Genomic DNA, 20,758 nt, shown 5'->3' on the forward strand with positions numbered 1-20,758 from the left:
AAGGGTTGTGGAAAAATAGGAATATTCTTGTTGTGGCCGATTGCAACTCAACCCCTGGTCAGGGAAGGGAATTATCTATGTGGTGTATGATAAATGGGTGAAGGAAGGTCAGATTTAAAAGCAAGGGAGGGATTTCGTATTTGTGTGGGATATGCATAAAGAAGCCACCGGCCATGCCACAGTGGTAACACCTGTTCCGTCAGATTACCAAAGTTAAGCGCTGTCGGGCTGGGTTAGCACTTGGGTGGGAGACCATCCGGTCTGCCGAGCGCTGTTGGCAAGTGGGGTGCACTCAGTCCTTGTGAGGCTAACTGTGGAGCTACTTGATTGAAAAGTAGCGACTCTGGTCTCGTAAAGTGACATACACCCGGAGAGTGGTGTGCTGACCACATGCCCATCCATATCCTCTTTCAGTGATGCCTGTGCGCTGAGGATGACATGGCTACCGGTCAGTACTGTTGGGCCTTCCAAAGCCTGTTCGGACAGAGTTTAGTTTAGTTTATGCATAAGGAAGGCTTTACTTATTGGAAGGGAATGGATGTTGTGGAATATGATGTTGTAGTGCTGTCGCACAGCAGTAAGAAATTGAGAGTCGTTTGTGTGGGTGACAACTAGAGAGGATTTACAGAAGGGTGTCGATAGGGATGAAGACGAAGTGAATCTGGTTGTGTGAGCAAATAACTTGGGTGTTCATATGGAAGATGGAATAGACAGTAAGGGAGATTTGTTGGAGAGTGTGTCGTTTTTGAAATTGATGGTTACTTTGGAGGATGATTATAATGAATGCTAGGAATTCTTCAGCAAAGGGAGATTTTTTTTTTTGCAGGGAATTTTCAGGATTCATGGAGTTATCAATAGGGCAGATTGCGACAGTGAGTTCAGTATTGGTAGGTTGGGGCTTGGCTTTGTATTTCATGGGATAGATGAGTTGGGAGTTGTTGCTGGAAGGAGGGCAAGGTTTAAGAAAATGAGCAGCCTTATAATCTGGACAATTGAGTGTGTTTTAACATTCGACCTTGAGGTGATTACTGCAAAAGAGACACTTTTGTGGTTGGGGATGGGATCTAGAAGGTTAGATCTTACTTTGGCAGTGTTATATCAGGGCTCTCTCTTTAAACAGATGACATGTGGTGGAGGCAGATTGAGTAAAAACATGAGTTAAGGGGCCTAGGTCATTATTGATCTGGAGGACGTTTCAGACCTCTAAATCAGGATAGAATTACACTTCCTCATTTGTGACCTCAACGCTGACTTTTGTGACAACTACAATGAGGATGCAAGGATGGTGAGGGATTGGTGTTGTGGTGGAAGGTGTTAAGGAGGCTTTGGGAGCAAAGGTTACGTAGTGATTTTAGAGAGTAGGTCGGTATAAAAGTTAGTTTAGGGACTTCAGTAAGATTTAGTACTTTCCTGGGATGCTTTGTTGGATTTGTACGTTTGAGAGGTATTTTATGACTTCGAGGGCGACGGATTTGGGTAATAGAAATTGTGGTTCTGGGTTGCAGAGGATGAGGATGCGAAAGGTAAGTGGAGAGAGGGCATGTTGTGTCCATGTATACTGTGCTGTCCAGTTGAGTCTCAGGTGTGGGACTGGGAGCATTATCCGTATTTCGGCGTTTTGGTGCTTTTTAGTGGCTGTTGGATGGAAGGATGGATGTGGAATGGGGGTGGCGTAATATTGCGTTGTTTAGCGTAACTGTGATTTATGCTGAACCTTCAGCATGACTTGCATTGGTTGGTACAGTGTGGTTTGTGGAAGGGATGTTCGTGACATCATCTGTTGCTGTTGTTGCTCAGCAGGTTTTCTTGGATGTGGAAATGGTAGGAGTGTTGGCTGGCGAATCTTGGCTGAAAGAGAAATTGTAAAGAGGTGTGGAAAGGGAGAGAGGTGCATGTGTGTTGGTAATGATGGTGGAGCATATTGTAAGCAAAGCAGGACAAACTAAGGGCGATGCATGAAATAATGTGCTCCACGTGGTGGCAGTGGTAATAGGAGATGGGTAAGTATAGGTGAGTAACGAGGTTGACTGATCCATGGTGGCGAATGGCAACCAAAGTGGTGCCTGGGGTGATGGTGATGTAGAGTGGTCGATGTGGATGATGAGTGGTTGGGGACAAAACGTCTTCGAGGTTGGCAGGGATGACAGCAGTAACGTCTGGGGGGAAGGTGGTGGTAGAGGCGGAGGCAGGGGTAGCGGAGACAACTGTAGTGGTAGAAGTCAGCAGGAGGGTGGCTATGTTGACGATCCCGAAGGCGGAAACGGTAAACCCAGAAGATTCTTCGACGACAACGAGAACCACACATACAGAAAAATGAAGACAGACCAGAAATTGTATATGATACATACTACTGATCTATTTGTGCGTCATAGGAGGGGGCTCCTATCTGTCTGAACAGTACGGGTGGTGGGAGAAGTGCAGCTATCATATTAGTACCAGTGAGTAGTCAATAGCCGCTGGGGTAAGGGATTCCAGCTCTTGGATAAGCAAGCAAGACATTAAAATCCCAAACAAATAAAAAACACAAAAACGGTCTCAAGATTAGATAAGAACAGAAAATAATGTGTAGCTATTAAAATAATGGATTACCCAAGAAAGGTAATTTATTTTTGGAATGATAAAAACTAACGAGGACAGCACTTTGATATTAAAATCGTTGTTAATCGCCAATGGCCATACGTCATGGCTGAGGCGCCAACTTCCTGCAGGTTTGCATAGCAGAGACAATGCCGCATCACAACAAGCCGTAGGGAAGGTAGGGTATTTGTGTTGGCAGTCTTCCATGGGGAACCCATTCGCGGCTTGGAGGCTCCTGTCTATCTGCACACAAGTGATATCAAAACACTAACTTTAAAGTAGGTCATCGAAACTATTAAACCAACCTTCCGATTAAACTCGTATTGCTCTTTGTTATTTTATATTGGGATTATCAGTAACATGTACATTTTTGTATTTGTCTCAATAACTTTGTGTCATCATAATGTTTGTTTCCTCAAATTGCATCTGCTTGCAAACAAGTTCAGCAGCGAGACTCCTACAGGTTTTATACACCCAAAGTCATGCTTTAACCAGCCTGTTAGTATTGACGAGATACACGTATTAATGATGTACCATTTATAGTGTAAGCATGGTAGATGCTTCACTATTTAAATTTTATAATGTTTCTTTATAGAACAAGTATGTTTTTAAAAATTACTGCAGGGGATTTTCGTGTAAAGTGAAAGACATTTTTTTTTCGTTACACAGACCGGGGATTTGTTACTAATCAACCTAAAGCGTTCATCATCTAGTTGTAATTATATTGCGATCGTGACCATTAACATTTATAGTAAATAATACAGACAGCTTTGTCTCCGTCATTTGGCGATGTCAGGTGTTACACTGTCGAATGTTCTGAAACTAGTGCTCCATATGGACTACTGATTGTGGTTTTACAGAGATATGGGGCTGACTTTAATTTTGTAGCTGTTTTGTTGTTGCTTGTGACTGGTTGATGAGCGACGGTATGCGGGTTTCTGTGTGTCTGCGGCAGGCAGTTACCTGGGCCTGAGCATTTGCCTGCCCGTGTCGGGACTGCTGTGCGACTCGAACCTGGCCGGCGGCTGGCCGCTAGTCTTCTACGTGTTCGGCGCCATCACCGTGCTATGGTACGTGCCGTGGCTCGTCCTGGTCTACGAATCGCCCGCAGATCATCCATGGATTTCCGAAGAGGAGCGCCGCTACATCGAGACCTCAGTTGGAGCGGACAAGCTGCAGGTCGGTGTTGCTCTCTGCCCACATCTACACTACATGTACGACACACTCTTACAGCAGAAAGTGTATTGATGTATTAAATTGGACTGGAAACATTGTCGTGTAACACATCCCTTTCATCGACATTAATGTCATTAAGACCTTGACGGCTTCGTCGTAAGGAACTCGAAAAATGAACAGCCTTCCCCTTCCACTTCCCCCACCACACAGTCTAGTTGTACGTACTCTAATCAGCCAGAACATTATGACCACTGATGTAAACCCGTCCAGGCTATCGCAGAGCCACCTGTTGAGGAACGACTGTTAATCAGACACACGCACATTGCATATAGTAACAGTGAGCATGCTGTCCTTGTGTAGAACGGCGAAGGCGCGCTACCTGTCTGAGTCTGACCGAGGGCAGATTGTGATGGCTCACAAGCTCGGCAGGAGCATTTCGGAAGCTACACGATTTTTGGGTGTTCGATGAGTACTGTAATGACTGTCTTCAACATGTAGGGAAGCCAAAGTGAAACCACGTCGAAGTGTCCTTGTGTTGGCCAGCCACCCCTCATTAAAGATATAAGAAGTCGCAGGCTGGGCAGATTAGTAAAACAGGACAGACGTCGCCCTATGGTGGAACTAACATCAGACTTCAATGCCGGTCAAAGTACAAGTGTGTCTGAACACAGAGTGAACCGAACACTCCTAACGATGGGCCCCGCAGCCGACGACCCATGTAATGTGCCAATGTGAACATCACGACATCGGCAACTGCGATGGAAATGGGCGCGTGACCATCTGCACTGTACGTCGGCGTAGTGGCAGAGCGTTGCATGGTCTGATGAATTCCTACACCTTCTTCATCATGTCGATGGAAGGGTGCAAATCCGTCGTCGTCCAGGGCAACAGCTCATCGACACGGCAGGACGGAGACAAGCTGGCGGCGGCTCCATTAATCTCTGGGGGACATTCACATGGGCATCCGTGGGTGCAGTGGAGCTCTTGCGAGGCACCAAGACGGCTAAGGTAGTACCATACACTGATTCCAGACCACGTACACTCATTCATGACGATCGTGTTTGCATACGATCGAGGAAATTTTCAAAAATATAATGCACCATATCATAAGGCCAGGAGTGTGATGCAGTGGTTACAGGAACACAGCGACGAGTTCCAATTGGTGTGCTGGTCCCCCAGCTCGCCATATCTGGACCCCATCGAACACATCTGGGATGGCCGGCCGGTGTGGCCGAGCGGTTCTAGGCGCTACACTCTGGAACCGCGCGACCACTACGGTTGCAGGTTCGAATCCTGCCACGGGCATGGATGTGTGTGATGTCCTTAGGTTAGTTAGGTTTAAGTAGTTCTAAGTTCTATGGGACTGATGACCTTAGAAGTTAAGTCCCATAGTGCTCAGAGCCATTTGAACCATTTTTTGAACATCTGGGATGCGATTGAACGTAGCGTCAGAGCTCATCGCCACTCTCCCAGGAATTTACCGGAATTATGTGTCTTGTGAGTGCAGATGTGGTGTCGACTCCCTCCAGCGACCTAAAACGACCTCTTTGCTCCCATACCACGACGCGTTGCCGCTGTTATCCGTGCCAAACATGGAATATCGGCTCTTATGTAGTTATTCGTAAACTTCTGGCTGATCAGTGCATATACTCTGAACACTAGCGGCGAGAAATACATGACAGAATATTTAGTGTTTCCAGGGCTCTCGGGTGTCCAGCTGGCTAGACACCCGAGAGCCCTGGAAACAACACATACGCCGGGAAAGCCTCCGATCACATAGGATATTTAGCATTGCACCACATGTTATGGTTTCTTACCGATCCATTACCGCATAGGGTGCAAGAGGAATGACTACATGAACACTTACGTGTGCTCTGTAATAAGTCTAATCCTTTCAGTTAAGAGGTTGATTTAAAATTGGATGTTCTCCACTTAATAATGGTAGTCTTTCGTGGGGAATGTGGCGCCCATCTCCAACTCTGCGAACGGTTGGTTTTCAGAATTTCCGTGCCGTTTTTTCCTCAGTCAAATAAACGTGTGACCATCCGTGCTACCGTCCTTGAATACGTTCAGTATTCCCAGTCGGTTATATTCATAACTACTGTTACTTGTATCTGCTGTGGATCCTACGTAGTTGACCAGCATTCTAAGATGGGAAGCAAAGGTCTTTTCTAAGCAGGTTACTTTGTCGACTAACTGCATATTCCCAGTATCCGGTCAATGAACCGAAGTATGCTACTTACTTTACCGATGACTGAGTCAATATGATGAATCAATTTCTTATCCACACAATGCGTTGCACCTATGTATTTGAGTTGACAGTAGTTGTGACTCATTTATCTTGTATCCATAGCATACCAATTTTCTGCTTTTTGTGAAGCACACAATTCCCCAATATTCACACAGTTCTGGATTCTGAGGTCTTCCTGGATATTTGCACAACTTTTCTTTTTTTTTTCAAATACCTCATCGTAGATAACCACATCTTCTGCAAAAAATCAGTGATTACTATTATCATTGTCTGCCAGCTCACAAAAAGACAACACAAACAGTAAGTGTCGAAATACATTTCTCTGGCGCACGTCTAATGTTACACCTATTTCTGTAGACAATCTTGAACATGTTATTTTAAATTATTATTTTAAATTACGGGCCGCCACAGGCAAATTTCCACATTTTGACTGAAATGATCCGCATTGGCTGTACAATGATTTTATTAAAAATTACTACCGGTTTCGCCTCAGTTTAAGACATATGCTCAGGTGATAGAGATTTTTTTCAACAAGTAATGGCTGGAAGTTAAGTGCCGTAGACCCATTCCTCATCATTCACGTCTACAGCTACACATACGTGATTTCTCTGCTATTCACAATAAAGTGCCTGGCAGAGGGTTCAATGAACCATCTTCATGCTGTCTCTCTACCGTTCCACTCTCGAACGGCACGCGGGAAAAACGAGCACTTAAATTTTTCCGTGCGAGCCCTGATTTCTATTTTATCGTGATAATCATTTCTCCCTATGTAGGTGTGTGCCAACAGAATGTTTTCGCAATCGGAAGAGAAAACTGGTGATTGAAGTTTCATAAGAAGATCCCGTCGCAACGAAAAACGCCTTTGTTTTAATGATTGCCACTCCAATTCACGTATCACGTCTGTGACACTATCACCCGTCAAGGTAGAAACACATAGCGCGGTAAAAGCGGCACTCCATAGTTAAACTGAAGGTGATAGCAGAATCGAGCCACGAGCAGGAAGGTGGTTGAGCGTCAGCAGACAGGGCAGTACTGATATCACTTGTTGAAAAGAATCTCTGTCACCTGATGATCAGTCTTATACTGACGTGAAACGGTTGGTGACTTTTAATAAATTTTACAGCCAGTGCGGATCATTTCATTCAAAATACTTCAGTAGCTACCAAAATATTTCAGTAGCTATCAAGGCAAGAGGGTGCGTTCTCCCTGTCCTAAAATACTCAGTCTTGTAACAAACTTGGTCTGATAACCACACGATAGCATTTTTCTTAATAAACACTGGTGTGCTACCGAACCAAACGCTTTTCGGAAGTCAAGAAGCACACCATCCACCTGGTTCCCTTTATCCATGGTTTTCAGGATTTCACGTCAATTTCGTATGACTGTTATTTTCGGAATCGATAACGATTTGCATAGAGGAGGTCATTTTCTGTGAGATACCTCAGCACGTTTGAGCTCAGAACATTTTCTAAGATTTAAGGACAGACGGACGTCACTGAGATTGGATGGTAATTTTGTGAATCACTTCAGCTACCCTTGTAGAGATGTGTGACCGTTGTTTTCTTCCAACCACTGGGCACATTTTTTTTCTTGGTTGTCATATCTACGGTATATTACAGTGAAACTGGGAGCTAGCACAGCTGCGTATTCTGCATATAATCTAACAGGAACTCTATCTGGTCCTAGAGCCTAGTTTAATTTTAGGGATTTTAACTGTGTTTCAATGCCACTGGCACTATTCCATATCGGCCATCTTTGCAGTGGCGCTAGAATTAAACTAAGACGTTAACTCCGTATCTTTTTTTGTAAAAAAACAATAATTCATAAGAGAGTTCATCTCCTTCACATCAGCGCACACTCCGCTGCAGAGCGAGAATTTCATTCAGAGTTCATTTTTTGCTTAGCTGCCCTCAATTTCGGTTGCTGTGTCATCTCTGAGTTATTGAACACTAAAATTAATGCCACTGACAGCCTTTACATGTGACCATAATTTCTTTCGATTTTGAAAGAGACACTTCTGTAACATTCTGCTACTGTAGTCGTTGAAGGCTTCATGCACTGCCAAATGCGTTTCGTCAACATGGAAGTCTGTAACAGTATCCCGTGGCTTACACCTTTTACGCAGTAATCCCTGTTTTTATGTCACGCCCAACAGACAGACGTATGACTTCGATACCAAATGAAAGAAAACTAAAGCACATAAAGAATACTGATTAAATTATTCGTTTTATCTCTTCTTCGCTCCCCTTCCCTGTTAGTAACAAAGTGGGGCTACTTGATGAAGACATTGTGGGTTTTCTTTGAAGTGAAATGGGAATTTCTTTACATGAATTTAGCGTGACCTGTATCGGCACTATTACACTCTCTGACACATGTTTCTACATAATGATAACATTGTTACTGAAGGTGCCGGCGCTGAGTAAACTGTTATTAGATTTTATCCTCATGAATGTTCGCACAGGTTTAGCCACAACCGAATTCTCATGGTAAACACCTCCATCTTCCACTGTTTGTTCAAGCTGAAGTTCATTTGCTTTATAAAATAAATTTGTGTGTGTATTGAACCGGGGACCTAGAAACGACGGAGAGGCTTCGTTCAGCCGTAGCCCTCAGTGGTTCACAACCCCCCAACAGGCCACAGCAGTCCACCTACTTCATTGCCACCCCACACCCAACCCAGGGCTATTATGGTGTACGCGAAGTTGGAAACAGTGTTTGCGCAGCAATCGCCGACATAGTGTAACTGAGGCGGAATAAGGGGAACCAGCCCGCATTCGCCGAGGCAGATGGAAAACCGCCTTAAAAACCACCCACAGTCTGGCCGCTCCACTGGACCACGACACTAGACCGCGCGGCTAGCCCGGCGGGCTATAAAAAACATTACTTGAATCAGTATATTTTAAGAGGTTTTCCTCGGACTTACTTAGTGTTAAAATCATGTTATGATAAACAATAGTTATTAACTATATGAACAGTAAATCAGAAAAGAATTTGTCGTCGCTCAGCTGTCACATGCAATGGGCTACCTTATCTGGACGAATAGGGGTCTCCAATCCTCTGGCTAGAAACAAAGTGGTGCTAAGCGATGCATTCGCTGTATCCCTTATAAATAGTTCGACAAGTATGAGTCCCCGACTGCGAGACAAACGGCTAAGAGTAAGTGACTGATGTAACCGAAAACACGTAGGAAAGTATTTTACAATGAGACTTGCGTCAACTGGAAGAAGAAAAAATGTAGACTGATTTGTTGTGTCAGTGGCTGTTCGTTAATATATATAAAGAAAAGCAGAAGATATAGTATTATCGCAGTTTTTACGGCATCGTTTTCAGGTTCAAACTTTTTCCTATTGTTTTGGCATTGGAGACCAACCTTATTCCTCCCGGCATGGCGAGGTTATCCCCTTATTCGATACTGCTTCAACTTATTAGAAACACATACCCAAATTATTTTCTTAATCTCCTCAGCTTCTCATTTACGGCTAAGATGACCTCACACACAGTAAACAATTTAGTAGATTAAACAATTTGCTTTTAAAAAGTAATTTTCGGGAAATAATTTTCGTCCATTCGTCGTTTGAAAGCAGTTCCACCTGAGTGGGCGTGTTGGATGTGTTTCAGGGCCAGCGGAAGAGGCCACCAGTGCCGTGGTGCTCCATTTTCAAGTGTCCCGGAGTGTGGGCGTGCGCCATGATGCACGTGGGCATCGGTTGGAACTTCTTCGGCCAGATCACCTACCTGCCCACCTACATGGCGGCCATCCTCAGGTTTCCCATCCGCAGCGTAAGCATATCTACCAGACTCATCTAAATTCCACTCCAAATTCCGTATCTATGACCTGTTTACATATTCCTTGCATGTCTGTTCTCTTGTTGGTACGGGAATAGAATAGTATGTCACCGGAAATTATCATGGCTACACTTAATTCCTAACTGTACCTTTTCTACACACATTGTCGTGTACGCGTTATTCAGGAAATTAGCCCAGCAACTCTAGCGATACCCGCATGGTGTCTTCACATATTACTGTTGCAGGACGTAAGCTACCGATTATTGCTACCGTGGTAATTTATAAGCAAACCCCGCGACCTGCTCGCTTAGAGATGATATTTGATAGAGAGACAGCGGAGGGTGCAACCATCGTCCAAAGTGGGAGAAATTCTGTGTTGAAGCTATTCTGAAAATATTTTGTACAAAACGCGACATGTATCACTGAGCACTGATGTCAGTCTTACGACCGACTACTACTGGCCACTAAAAGCGGATCGCCGACGGCCAGGTGAGAATGTGGCAGGTATCAAAGAGTACATAACCGAGACGGCCGAGGGTTGAACTTATATTAAATATTACAAAATAAAAACGGAGGGTTGTGGTATGTTTAAAGAACTGTAAATCCTGCGGCGGAGACGGCTATAATCTAGTTATTGTAGATCATACAGAACTGCTACATTGCTGACCACGAGCTAAGAAGGACCAGTCCACAGGCCCCTCTTCATCACGGTACAAAACCTATATTTATTCATAAGGGTCTTCAACTATTTTCATAATAGTAGTTACGAGTAGATGCAGTCAAACCACCGTTATGCCCACTACATGTTGGACCTTACCGTGTCTTGGAACGTAAGACTCTTAATTTTATCGTACAGCAATAACGCAAGGCCACGACAGTATCTACAGAGAGGCTAAAGCCAGTACATATGCAACAAGAAGAGGACGCAATGCTGCCTACAGCACACTCAACTGCGGACACCCACAGTGGTGGAAAGGCCTTAACACCCGAAGGTACAATAAAAAAGCATCGACAGAGATAAGGACCACGACCGGACTTCACAGAGGGGTTTACTACCGAGCTGTCCGCCAAATTTATCATATGTCTCCAGAGGTACCAGGGAACCAGGTTTCCAAGAGAAGTTTAATACATGGTCGGGAAGAGGAAATAGTAACAGCGTTCTGCAAAGAGTCGCCACACAATGGTTACTCGTTCCCCACATTCAAAATTGAACAGGGGTGGGGGTGGGGGGGGGGGGTAAGGGGGGCGTCACTGTGACGCCTCACGACGTGTGGATGTTCGAGAGTCGACAACAGTTCAGGGACGGTATTAAGGCGGTCAAGGGTTCAGGCCTTCCATTTGTTCTTAGCATTGACTATTCAAGGGTTTGACGTGTACCTCCTTCGTGGAGGAATGACTCGAACTGATTGGCTGTCGGACCCGCTCTGTCTAACAGGCGCTGCTGATGCATGGTTGTATACATCTTTGAGCGGGTTAAGTGGCATCTCTGAACAGTCAAAGGGTCTGTGTCTGTCGGACCCGCTCTGTCTAATAGGCGCTGCTGATGCATGGTTGTATACATCTTTGAGCGGGTTAAGTGGCATCTCTGAACAGTCAAAGGGACTGTGTCTGTGATACAATATCCACAGTCAACGTCTGTCTTCAGGAGTTCTGGGAAGTGGTGTGATGCAAAACTTTTTTTGAGGTGTGTAGTTACGAATTTTGCTCCTCGATTTATTTTTATTAGTCAGATCTCAGTGAGACAAATCACGGCTTTTTAACGATTGGTAGAATCGCATTAATTACGAGGATATTGTATCAAACCCGCATATTGTGCGGTTTCACACTTCCTTGGTCTTTTCTTGCCGATATGCCCGGAACAACAGGCACTACTCATAGCAAATTGACGGTATTGCCATGGATAATCTTGTCTTCTGTCTGGTTGTTACGTTTTTTAACGAACATTTCGAGGAGAGAACAGTTGATTCGGCACTCCACGCAGCTTCTGACAGATGTCTTACAATCTGCGTCCATTCGTGGGCAGACTAAACTCTGACTAATTTCGTCGTGCCCCGAACCCCGGGAACAGCTAGGTTGAGCATTGACGCAATTGATTATGATCGAAATTGGTGAGATATTAATGGTCGTACTTTTGTGACAGACGCGTCACATTACAATCGATACAACATTTGTTTCTGGTACAGTCATGCTTTGTAAGTTCAATCACGCTCGGTTATCCAGAAATATGCGTAGGTCATGATCCTGCTGCTGGGATTCAGCAAGGCTTCGTAATCAACTGCAGTGTTTATAACTTCAAGGCCTGAGACAGTGCCGCTGGCACATTTGAGTTTTCATGCACATAATATACGTGAGTCGTAAACGGGTTAATATAGTCCATATATCGAAGCTGTCTCGGTGATGCTTTCTCTCGTTTCATATTGAAAGCATATGTCAGTGGTTTATCGACTGTGTATGTGGTAAAGGGTCGGCCTTCTAACGAGTGCCACAACTTCCTAACCACGGCATACCCCCGACGTACAGTTCTCGATCGTAAGTTGCCCATCATTGCTGTGACGGTGACAGCTTGCGACCGAAGAACGCGAGTGGCTGCCAACTACGTTCCACTTGTTGCTGAAGTACGGTGCCAGTGATGGCAGCTGATGCACCTACAATGAGCGCAAATTGGGCGTGTGATACTGGATGAGCTAATTGTCTAGCCTCTGCTACTGCTGTTGTAAAGCTGTTCGTCTGACCGTTGCATTTTATTGTTCGGCATGGGTGCACCCTTCAGAAGTTCATTCAATGGAGCTGGTATTAGTGCGATAATTGCATATAAGTTGATGATAGAAATTACTAATGCCGAGAAAACGATGTAGCTCCTTAATTACATCGGGCCGGGAATACTTGACTAAGGCTTCCATCTTATGTTTAGGAGGTCGTATGCCATGGGCGGCGATTGTATATCCCAGAAACTGAACTTCTGCTGCCTCAAAGGTATACTTTGCAGGATTAATAAACAGGCTCCATATACGCAAACAATCAATATCTTACAGCTATACTTCCGCCAGTACCTCGTCTCCTACCTTCCAAACTTTACAGAAGCTCTCCTGCGAACCACGCAGGACTAGCACCCATAAAAGAAAGGATATTGCGGAGACATGGCTTAGCCACAGCCTGGGGGATGTTTCCAGAATGAGACCTTCACCCTGCAGCGGAGCCTGCGCTAATATGAAACTTCCTGGCAGATTAAAACTGTGTGCCAGACCGAGACTCGAACTAGGGACCTTTGCCTACCGAGATCGAGTCTCGGTCCGGCACACAGTTTTAATCTGCCAGGAAGTTTCATATCTGCGCACACTCCGCTGCAGACTGAAAATCTCATTCTGGAAACATCCTCCAGGCTGTGGCTAAGCCTTGTCTCCGCAATATCCTTTCTTTCAGGAGTGCTAGTCCTGCAACGTTCGCAAGAGAGCTTCTGTAAAATTTGGAAGGTAGGAGACGAGGTACTAATAAATATCTTGTTTAAATGTTCTAGATTCTCCGCTTCTGACGCAGACATCACTAACATGTCGTCTACGTAGACTTAATAGAACTCCAGAGCTCTTGTGATTTCGTCCATAAGGCGTTGAAATATCTGCGTCGTATTACACAGTCCGAAAAGCATTCTCACAAACTCAAAAGATCGAAGGGCGTTGTTACAACCATATTGTGCATGTCTTCTAGTGCAACAGGAATTTGATAGTACGCTCGAACTAAGTCAAGAGTAGAGAATATTTCTTACCGTGTATGTTGAAAGCGAAATTTTCTATGTGCGGCACCAGTCAGAAGTGGTCCTTGCATTGAGTTGGCGGTTATCGCCACAAGGACGTCAACCATTATTCTTGTTTGCCACCACGTTGAAAGTGGCTGCCCAACTGCCACAGGAAGCTCGACAGATGTCTCGTTTCAGCATGCTACATAATTCCTGCTTCACGACTTTCAATTTTTCCGGCGTTAGCCGCCGAGGAGGTGCGTAGACTGATAGTCCTGGTGTGATAAAGGTACGGTGTTCTGTGGCGTGCTTCACTGGCGCCAGAATGTGTGATTACTTTGTTATCTTGGGGAACATTCGTATCTTGCCCCAAAGGAACAGTGTGCAGGATTAAGAATCAGGTCTTGTATACGCAAGTAATCACTGTCTTGTTTAAGTATTTCTAGATGTTGCGCTTCTGACGCAGACGGCACTAAAAAGTCGTGGAGTATCCCCAGAAATCATATTTAGTGCCATATTAGTGACAAAATATTCCTTTCCTCGGCTTCCCAATTAGTAGTAGAATCTATCAGTTGCTGGTGTCGTAGGTTGGGGACCAAGGCATAAAAAGATAAGAAATCTGCAACTGAAACTGTTCTTAGGATCTGAGACGTAATCCGAGATTAAGTGCTAGTGACACGCATCCATATGTCCTGATCTGGGAGTCGTTGGCGGCGAATAGGCAGTAATCATCGTCGGAGCTGCGGCGTTGTGGTCTGGGTTCCGGGTACACTGATACTTCCACCCCTGTGTCTACCAAATAATGCATTTTTGTGTCACGGTCCGTGACGAAAAGGTGACGCCTGCTATTGTCAGGAGTAGCGGCTGCAGATATGCACTCTGCATCATGTTTCCACTGCCTGGTGGCGTACACTTCCGGGCGTCAAGTCGAATTTCTTACGGTACCAGCAGATATTCGGCATGGCAGATGATGGCTTGCGGCTTCGCGACGATCGACTTCGTAGCCGACGACGAGTGCGTGTCGTTTGCATTGTAACGATTTGATTAGCTAGTTCAGCTAACTGCGACTGCAGCGATGAAAGAGTCACTGAGGGTACGTTGTCTTGTTGTGAAACTGAGACGTCCCCTTTGGAAAAATTATGAATGACAATGCTGGTAAACCCCTTACGTTATTTGATTTTCAAACAGCTGAGCAAAACTGAACGTACTCAGACATTTCTCTCTTTACTTATTCTGATCAACACTAAACTGACACACAATATTATTTAGCGCAACGCGATCTGTCTTTCATTAATTCCTACAAAAGAATGGCCCTGACTAACAGTAACCTATACCTTTCATGAATCACTTACCTCACAACTCGAACTCCTGCAACACAGCGAGCGCCAATACTGCCAGCTAAATAAAAGATTCTAACTACTGATGGCACTAACTACTGATAGGCATGGTTAGCAAATGAAAGATTTTGACAGAGAACAGACAATGTATTTACCTTAATAATGTTCAAAAGTCATCATATATTTATCGGTTCATGATATACAGTATTACAAATTTACTCTTTCTGATGGACACACATCCAGATCGTCCGCTCTCAAAATTCTGCCATCTCTCTCCCCACATCCACCACTGCTGGCGGCTCACCCCCAACTGCGCAACGCTAGGCGCTGTTCACAACCAACTGCCCAACACTACAGTAGCGAATATTCCGACAATGCCAACCAGCCACAGACTGCACACAGCACAGCCAGTGATTTTCATACAGAGCGCTACGTGACGTTAGCAACATAAAAACCTAAACAGCCTACTTACAAAACTAATATAAACACGCTCGCAGACGGATACGTTTCCACTAAACTGTCTGCTGTCTGTACTAGCGCTTCCAAATCACCAGCGCAAACCGTTAAAATTTTCTGTATATCGGGCGGTAGCCGTGACAACCAGATGTTTCGTGGTATGTCGTCACAGATTGTATTACTCGCCAGCGTCCGTAGACGTCGTAAAAGCTGAGATGGGGTGCCATCGCCAAGTTGTTCTGCTCACAGAGGTTTTTCCAATCGCTTCGCCTCTGATTGGTGTAGGCGTGAAAATAAAGAGTTTACAATGTTGCATATCGTTCGGTGTTCGGCGGTACAGCGAGGATGCCTTGCTCTTCCGCAGCTACATCTTCATTTAGTGCTAGGACTACGTAGCTGTATTTGCTTTCATCTGACGATATCTTTGCTAGTACGAACTGACTTACCAATTTCGCGAACTGTAATACAGCGTTATGTTGACAGAACGGTGTGGATTTTATCGCGATTCTGCTAATACCGTTGCTTGCAGCTGGTTCTACATTTATTGCTGAGTCTGCTATTTCAAGCGTGAAAACAAACGCGACGTGACACAAGAAACGAGCCTGTGTAATGCGATGCGGTACGGCGTGTCGGAGCAGGCGCGGTTTCACTGACATAATATCACGTCGGAGGAGGGCTGGAATGTACAGAATACCTTGTCAGTATATCAAAGTCTTTAATGGTCAGACAACACGAAGAGAACGTGAAACGTGTGAACATGAGGGCGACACTCGTTTTACGCAGTCCATTAAGTAGGTGACAGCCGAGTATTGTATCTCCACACAACATACCATGGATTGTTCTGCCACGAAAATACTGGCCTCGACGAGATCTTTCTGAGATTTAGTTATTAAGGAATCACTGGAAATCAAATAGCCGGAAAATCTTATTACTCGTTATGGTGTTTTCAGTTGTATAAATCGCGCGTCTTGCGTGGTCTTGCGGTAGCGTTCTCGCTTCCCCTCGCACGGGGTCCCGAGTTCGACTCCCCCGAGGTGGGGGGGGGGGGGGGTTAGGGATTTTCCCTGCCTCGAGATGACTGGGTGTTGTGTCGTCTTCATCATCATCATTAATCCCCATTATGGTCGGAGGAAGGCAATGGCAAACCACCTAAGCTAGGACCTTGTCTAGTAGGCGGTACGGGGCTCCCGCATCGTCCCTCATGCTCCTCGGAGTATGGAACCTCATCATCATCAAATCGCAGGAACCGGTGATTTCTTCCACATCGTCAGAAGAGAAAGCATTTTATACTTAATGACACGTCTAGTCACAGTAAATTTTATTAATTCGACATCTGAACCGTAAATCCAACAGCCCGCATTCCGACAGACAGTGCGCATGTGGTATGACCATTACGTGCCATAGACTGAACAACGTTCGAAGATGGCGCTAAACTACATAGATATCGCTCATGTAACAGCAGCCTTTGCGCATGCATCTCCGCGCCAATGTTTAGTATAAAGTTAGCGAAGTGAAATAACATTCTCCAGGGTAAAACATCTACCTGAAGATGTCTAAGTGGTTGTCAGCAGTAATATCGTGACAAGCTGTCGATTTCATGCTGCTGCAATCCGGAAACTACATGGAATACTCCCTACTCAGGGAAAATGTCAAGAATCACATATGACAACTGCCATGTGTAATATGTTAGGTTAATCAATTATTGTGGTGACCGTTTAATGTTCTATAGTTTCTCGGTCCCCCATTGAACCATGGACCTTGCCAAGGTTGGATGATCCATATAATTCAACGATACAGATAACAGTACCATTAATGCAACCACAACGGAGGAGGTCAGGCAATTTTCTGCAGAAGCAGGAGGCAACCACATCTCTGTATGATTGATTGATCTGGCATTGTAACATTAACTAATATGTTCTCGCTATGCCGCTATTGCGAACGAAGGAAAGCATGGTGAAACTACTTACAGACACATTTCTCAAGAGCATACAGTTCTACTTTTTGTCTATTTGAACAAACGCTCTCTTTACTATTTCGCCTTTCAAAGCTACCCATTCGTCTTCTGTTGTCTTCCTTTGCCCGATTTCTGTCAATCATTGGCTAATATTCCTCTTAAAACTCGCAGTAATCTTCGGTTCTTTTAGTCTGTCCAACTCCCATCTCCTCAATAGTCACACACTTGGACCTCTACGTGGAGATCATTCCACAGTACGTCGTTATCAGGGACACCATACCCAGCATTGCGCAGGTCGGAGCGAAAAATGTTGGAGCTCTTAATCGGTTACGTAGGCCACACAATTTAAAAAGGGCAGTTGATGCTGAAGTTAGATATACTGGGAGCTAGTGAAGCGCCGCGCTAGGAAGAACAGGAATTCTGGTCAGACGAGTAAAAGGTTGTAAATACAAAATAAGATAGAGGTATTGCAGGAACATGTCTAGTGGCGGATAAGAAACTAGTACTGCAGATAAGCTACTATGAACAGTATAGTTAACGGCTTATCATAGCCAAGATAAACACGATGTCAGTACTGGGCACAGTAGCACAAGTTTATGCATGTGATGAAGAAGTACGGAATTGAAAGAATGTATGATATGATAAAAGAAGTTATTCAGGTAGTTAAATAACAAGAAAATTTAATTGTGATGGAACTGGAATTTAAGCAGGAAAAACGAGAAAATGAGAAATATTACGGGAACATGGAGTGGCGGGAATGAATGAGAAAGGAAGCCGTCTGGTAGAATTTTGCACAGAGCAGCACGGGCAGATGCAGACTCTGATCATAATTTATCTGTTATCAGCTGCAGATTTAAACTGAAGACATTGCAAAACGATAGGAAACGAAGGAGATGGGAGCTGGACAAACTGAAAGAACCAGTGGTAGTTGAGAGTTTCAGAAATAACATTAGACAATGACAGAAAGCGGGGAAAGGAATACCACAGAAGACGAATGGATAGCTGTAAAATACGAAATAGTAAACAGACCAGTTGTTAAAATAGACAGCAGACAAATTCCAGTATAAATCCTTCGATAACGCACGAGATATTGAATCTAATTGACGAAAGGAGAAAATATAAAAATGAAGGAAACGGAGCAGGCCAAAAGAGCATATAAGCGTCTAGAAAATAATATGGAAAGAAAGTGCAAAATGGCAAGGCAGAAACGGGCTGGACACGAGCTTCAATGAAGTAGAAGCATGCATAACTAGAAAAAAATGTGGATGTCGTCTACAGAAATATTGGCCGTGAGAGAGGAGTTGTATATCTACCAAGCTACCAGTTGGAAAACCAATACTAAGTAAAAATGGATAGGTGAAAGGGGGAAGTAGTATATAAAATTGCTCTACAAGGGAAACGAGCTTGAAGGCAGGTTTATAAAAAGGGAAGAGGAAGTAGTTGAAAACGTGTTGTGAGATTTATTACTACGAGAATAATTCGATAGAAAATGAAATTAGCGAGCCGAAACAAGGCCCCTGAATTAGAATATATTCTCTCACAATTATTGAGATCCTTGGGAGAATCGGCCATGATGAAACAGATCTACCTGGTGTGCCAAATACACGAAACAGGCGAAATAACCTCAGGCTTCAATGACCATGTTATAATCCCAGTTCCAAAAAAGGCAGGCGCCATCAGTTGTGAATATTACCGAATCACCATTTTAATACGTCAAGCTTGCAAAATACTGACAAGGATTATGTGCCGAACAATAGAACAACTCGTAAAAGACGATCACGGAGAACTGTTTCGGCTCCAAAAAGTGTACTAGAACGTGAGGAAATATTGATCCTACGACTCAAAACAGGCAATCCTATATTTATATCATCAGGTGATTTAGAGAAAGCTTTTGACAAAGTAGACTGGAATACACTCTCCAAAATTCTGAAGATAGCAAGGACGAAACACAGGGAGCGAAAGTTTATTTACTACATGCAGAGAAAGACACTACAGTCACAAGAGTGGAAAGACATGGAATGGAACCTGTGGTTGAGATGGAAGTGAGACAGAGATATTCAATGTGTACAGTGAGCAGTCAAAGAAACAAAGGACACATGTGAACAGGGAATTATAAATCAAGTAAAAGGAATAAAAACATTGATGTTTTTCAATACAATTTTAACTGTCTCAGAGACAGCAATGGACTTAGAAGGGATGTTGAAAGGAATGAACGTTATCTTGAAAGTAGGTTATGAGATGAACACGAATAAAAGTAAAACAAGGATGATCAATGTGTCATAATTAATGTGGGTAGATGAGTTTTGTTATTTGGGCAGCAAAATAACTGACTATGGCTGAAGTAGGCAGCAGATAAAATCAGACGAAAAGCATTTTTCAGGAGCAGTAATTTGTTAATATCTAATGTAAATTTAACTGTTAGCATATATTTTCTGGAGGTATTCATTTGGACTGTTGTCTTTTACAGAACTGAAACGTGGACGGTAAGAACAGAAGGTTTCAGAAATATGGTGCTACTGAAGAATGCTGCAGATTAACTAATGAGTTAGCAGCAACATTTTCTTAAACTCAATCCTGCATGATTGTGGGATTGTTGTGATCATTTGCGAGTATTTCGTGACTTTCGCTATGGTCACGAGCTTATATAAACCATGTAGTGTCCAACAAATGTTCTACATCACTGTTGCAGAACGCAGCACTGTCGGCACTGCCTTACGTGGTCGGCGGAGTGGCGAGTGTGTTATCCAGCATCGTCCTGGATGTGATCATCAAGAGGGGCCTGGTGACGCCTCTCTCCGGCTACAAAATCTTCAACGGCCTCAGTGAGTACCTGTTGTTTGTTACAATAGGTGCATCATGAATTAAAAAAGTATAGATTACGCCACTCCAAAATCCTAATACTATCTGGAGCTTTCATTAGTAGTATGCACTACTCCTGCCCGAGGCAGGATTCGAACCTGCGACCGTAGCGGTCGCGCGGTTCCAGACCGTAGCGCCTAGAGCCGCTCGGCCACTCCGGCAGGCCGAGGTCACGACATAGTTGCGTCTGACATATATATTGTAAAGCTATAAACCACACTATAAAATAGCTAGATAATATGTGTTAGTGTGGTTGGCTTTCCAGAAGGAAATTTTAAGCGTTTGTGAGATTTGTTACAACACTCACTGGAAAAAGAAAAGTTGGGGTGTGAGACAAAGTAATCGAATGAAAGGGCATGCGCTTAGGTCTTCTGTTACAGCTCTGCAATGATTAAAACCTTGCACATCGGACAGTGAAGTGGTGCAAGTGCAGAAGGTAAGTAGGTTGTGCAGCCAGTCAGCGAAACACGCCTTCTTTTTTAAGCGCTGCTGAGGTAATTCGCTACAAAAATCACGATAACCTATGGTGTTTTCAACAGTTGTCACAAGTCTGTTTTGACAAGCTGACGCGTTGCAGCACTACTTGTTAAGTTGCCCGTGACGATTTATTTCTGCTCCTACCGACGATATGA

The 20,758-nt window shown here is 44.2% G+C and overlaps 1 protein-coding gene across 1 annotated transcript in view; it reads left to right on the forward strand.

Moving 5' to 3' along the window:
- LOC124788895 (putative inorganic phosphate cotransporter) overlaps positions 1 to 20,758 on the forward strand; it is a 77,708-nt gene that overhangs the window by 34,830 nt on the left and 22,120 nt on the right. Inside the window, exons 6-8 of the mRNA XM_047256178.1 lie at positions 3,533 to 3,756; positions 9,623 to 9,784; positions 19,957 to 20,089. Coding sequence (XP_047112134.1) covers positions 3,533 to 3,756; positions 9,623 to 9,784; positions 19,957 to 20,089 — 519 coding nt within the window. The remainder of the gene's footprint in view (positions 1 to 3,532; positions 3,757 to 9,622; positions 9,785 to 19,956; positions 20,090 to 20,758) is intronic.

The sequence above is a fragment of the Schistocerca piceifrons genome, chromosome 3, assembly GCF_021461385.2.
Source record: "Schistocerca piceifrons isolate TAMUIC-IGC-003096 chromosome 3, iqSchPice1.1, whole genome shotgun sequence".
NCBI classification, from domain to species: domain Eukaryota; kingdom Metazoa; phylum Arthropoda; class Insecta; order Orthoptera; family Acrididae; genus Schistocerca; species Schistocerca piceifrons.